This window comes from Gekko japonicus, unplaced genomic scaffold, assembly GCF_001447785.1.
Source record: "Gekko japonicus isolate JY-2015 unplaced genomic scaffold, Gekko_japonicus_V1.1 scaffold1909, whole genome shotgun sequence".
NCBI classification, from domain to species: Eukaryota; Metazoa; Chordata; class Lepidosauria; order Squamata; family Gekkonidae; genus Gekko; species Gekko japonicus.
Genome location: NW_015160890.1, coordinates 271,191 through 275,107, shown reverse-complemented (window position 1 = coordinate 275,107; position 3,917 = coordinate 271,191). Strand labels below are relative to the sequence as shown.

Below are 3,917 nucleotides of genomic sequence, written 5' to 3'. Positions count from 1 at the left end.
GCATTCTGCACCAGCCGTAGCTTCCGGATTTGGGACAAGGGCAGCCCCAGGTAGAGAGCGTTACAGTAGTCCAATCTCGAGGTGACCGTCGCATGGATCATATTTTATATTTGGCCGTTCGATCTAGATTTCACTGGATGTTGTTTTCTGATAAGCTTTACGACAGCTTCTTCCGTGCCCTTATCGTTCGCTCCTTGTTCTGTGACAACCGGATTATGCAACAGCGGTTGCGTCTCCTCACCCCAGTCTTCATGACCTCCCTCCCCTTTCTCCAGTTTTTAGATCGTAATCTTGTGAGGCGATTCTGTCATCTCATTGTCGGGCTATAAAGCGCAACCGCATGTTGATGACACCGTAGTACTAATTAGCGATGTCGTCTCAGTGATTTCTCCCCTCTCATGTGGTTGAGTCATCACAGACAGAATTGGCCTGACTGCTTCATGGGTTTAGAAGTCGAATTCTTGGAACTGTTTATGCAGGCCGATTCGATTTCTGGTTTCTGCTCTGGGGTGCTGGGAACTACTGCATCAGTCTCATTGTCGGGCTATAAAGCGCAACCGCATGTTGATGACACCGTAGTACTAATTAGCGATGTCGTCTCAGTGATTTCTCCCCTCTCATATGGTTGAGTCATCACAGACAGAATTGGCCTGACTGCTTCATGGGTTTAGAAGTCGAATTCTTGGATTCGATTTCTGGTTTCTGCTCTGGGGCGCTGGGAACTACTGCCTCACCTTCTAGCAGGCGCCCAACTAGACTATTCGCCACAAGGTATAGATAGGGGCTCTGTGGCAAGTGATGCTCTGTCTTCTTGGTGCTTGGGGGGGGGTCAACAGTGGGAGGGCTTCTAATGTCCTGGCCCCACTGCTGGACCTTCTGATGGCCCCTGGTATTTCTGGCCACTGTGTGACACAGAGTGTTGGACTGGATGGGCCTTTGGCCTGATCCAACACTGGCATCTCTTATGTTCTTATAAGAGGGAATTAGATAAGCACGTGGAGCAGAGGTCTATACCATGAGTTATAGATAGAAACTCACAGGCTGGGGTAGGTGATGCACTGTATTCTTGGTGCTTGGGGCAGGGGTCAACAGTGGGAGGGCTTCTAGTGTCCTGGCCCCACTGGTGGACCTCATGATGGCACCTGGTATTTTGGGCCACTGTGTGACAGAGTGTTGGACTGGATGGGCCATTGGCCTGATCCAACATTGGCCTCTCTTATGTTCTTATAAGAGGGAAGTAGATAAGCATGTGGAGCAGAGGTCCATCAGTGGCTATTAGCCACGAGGTATCGATAGGAACTCTCAGTCTAGGGCAGGTGATGCACTGTATACTTGGTGCTTGGGTGGGGGGCAACAGTGGGAGGGCTTCTAGTGTCCCGGCCCCACTGGTGGACCTCCTGATGGCACCTGGTATTTCTGGCCACTGTGTGACACAGAGTGTTGGACTGGATGGGCCTTTGGCCTGATCCAACATTGGCCTCTCTTATGTTCTTAGACTACCTTTAGAAACGCCGGGACCACTACAGGGTTTCCGTTTTTCCTGTAAAATGTTGATATTATTATCGAGAGAACATGAACCCTGCAGTGGGGCTGGTATTTCCAAATAGGGTCCCAGAAGTAAGCCCCTGTTCAGATGTAGTGTATTTAACCTGGTTAGAAACATATGTGTCATCTGTGAGTCTGCCGCTGGTTGAATGTTGACAATTAACAGGGTAGCAAAGTGCTGCCAACATCTGTCTCAGACTTGGCAAACTGCGAAGGGTATGGGCTTTGAAAGAGGTTTCTTGCAGTGTCAATCCTGATCAAGACTACGCCCATTTTCACTTCGGTAGGCTTCGAAGATGGCACGGTTGTTCTCTGTCCTAATTTTTTGAATTGGATCCTCTCTACTTACACTATAATGTAGGGTATTATTAAGCTGTCTATTAGCCTCCATAATATTGTCCATGCTCAAGTGGTTAAGATGCTGAACTGCAGGCTGTGGAAGGTCGGTAGTTCAGCAGTTCGAGACCCGAGTGTGCCGCATGACGGAGTGAGCTCCCGTCTCTAGTTCCAGCTCCTGCCAACCTAGCAGTTCGAAAACAAGAAATTGCAAGTAGACGAATAGGGACCACTTCGGTGGGAAGGGAACAGCGTTCCGTGCGCCTTGGTGTTTAGTCATGCCGGCCACATGACCATGGAAACGTCTTCGGACAGCGCTGGCTCTTCGGCTTGGAAACGGAGATGAGCACTGCAACCCTAGAGTCGGATTTGACTGGCTTTCGAGCAAGGGAACCTTTACCTTTACCTTTTATCCCATATAACCAAAGGCTGCCCCCCCCCCCCGGGTCCATTGGCTTAAAATTAACATCCTCAAAAGTTTTCAAATTGATTTTTTTTCTGCTCTAGTCAGATGGTGCCAGAGTTTACCATTCGTTTCATACAATTTATTTATACCCTGTTTAAATATAAATAAATAAATTGTATGAAACTGATAGTAAACTCTGGCACCATCTGACTTGAGCAGGAAAAAAAATTCCAGTTTGAAAACTCTTGAGACTGTTGTTCTGTGGCCATAAACTGAGAATCGGCTTGTTTTTAATTCTCCTGATCGAAAGAGGAGAGAAGGTACCAGGAAACAGGAATGCAGATTCCTCTTGGGAGAACAACATTGAACTCTTTATTTAAGATAACCAGCTCTCCCCTGCCTCCTTTATTGTTTCCCAAGTGCCACTCTAAGGAAGTTCGTAGAAGGAGGCACTTGGCCCTCGGTTACCCCTGGCGAAATATCTGGCTGAACACACCGCCAAACCCTCCGGGGCTGCGAAGGAACGCTGCCAGCCCATTGGTCCCTGAACGTTTCTCTCCCTCTCTTTCTGCCCCCTCAGGTGAAGGCTTCCACAACTACCACCACACGTTCCCCTTCGACTACTCCACCAGCGAGTACGGCTGGCGGTGGAACTTCACGACGGGTTTCATCGACCTCATGTGCTCCCTCGGCTTGGCGAGCGACCGCAAGAGCGTCGGCAAGGCGGCCATCGTGGCGCGGAAAATTGGGACTGGGGACGGGAGCGACAAGACTGGCTGAAGGCCCACGGCCTCCCCCTCCCGTATCTTCGACCGCCGCCTCATCCTTGAAACAACCTGGGCATGCGTTTCAATGTTCCGTTCACTAACTACCGAGCAATGCTTTCAGGATGCTTCAAGGTGACAACTCTAACTCTTCCCCCCCCCCTTCCCCACAGCTCTCTCTTTTGAACAGATGTCTTTCCTTTGAAACTGTAGTTTTCTCTTTCTCAGTCTTGAAGCTGTCTTTCTCCTCCCTCCCCCCCAAAAAAGGTGTCTTTTCTCTGCGTGTCCCTCTTTTCTCATTAGGAGCTGGTAGAGCATCCCACACCGGCTGACATTTCCTGCAGCCAGTCAGAGGGGTTGGGGAATTACCCCCTTCTGCAACACGGCTGCACAAGAGCCGGAGACTTCCTTCCCCCGAAACAGCACTGGCGCAGGCTTCACGAAAGGCCGGCTCTCTAGCGCCTAAACCTGGAGAGCGGTCCTTTCTCTCTCTCTTTCCTCAAAGGAGGGGGTCTGTTGCGCCAGGAGTTCCGGTGTCTCCTGGAGACTGAGAAGAGGGGGATGTGTGTTGTGAAGGTTAGAGTAGGGATGGAAAGGAGAAAGACCCTGGCTCCCCCCCCCCCCGGAGTAGGGGGTGGGCCTCGGTTTGAGATGGTCTCCTGCCTGCCCTCTGGAGACGCAGCCGTTCTCCTCCTCTCGTTCTCTTGCCACCGAAAGCGAGAGGAAGATGTGGGTGCCGGAGGACCCCGCGGCCTGGGAGCGCCGCACGGCTAAGCAAAATGGTTTGGTTCCGTGGGAACCGATTTGGTGGGGGAAACGTGCAGGGTGGGGGAGGCGGACATGTCGGAGGGCGGAAAGGGGCGGGA

At 51.2% G+C, this 3,917-nt stretch overlaps 1 protein-coding gene across 1 annotated transcript in view; it reads left to right on the top strand.

Moving 5' to 3' along the window:
- The window catches only part of LOC107120796 (acyl-CoA desaturase-like), an 11,698-nt gene extending 7,813 nt beyond the window's left edge, over positions 1-3,885 (top strand). The window contains exon 5 of the mRNA XM_015423565.1: positions 2,868-3,885. Coding sequence (XP_015279051.1) covers positions 2,868-3,067 — 200 coding nt within the window. The 3' untranslated portion in view covers positions 3,068-3,885. The remainder of the gene's footprint in view (positions 1-2,867) is intronic.
- Positions 3,886-3,917: the final 32 nt, after the last annotated feature.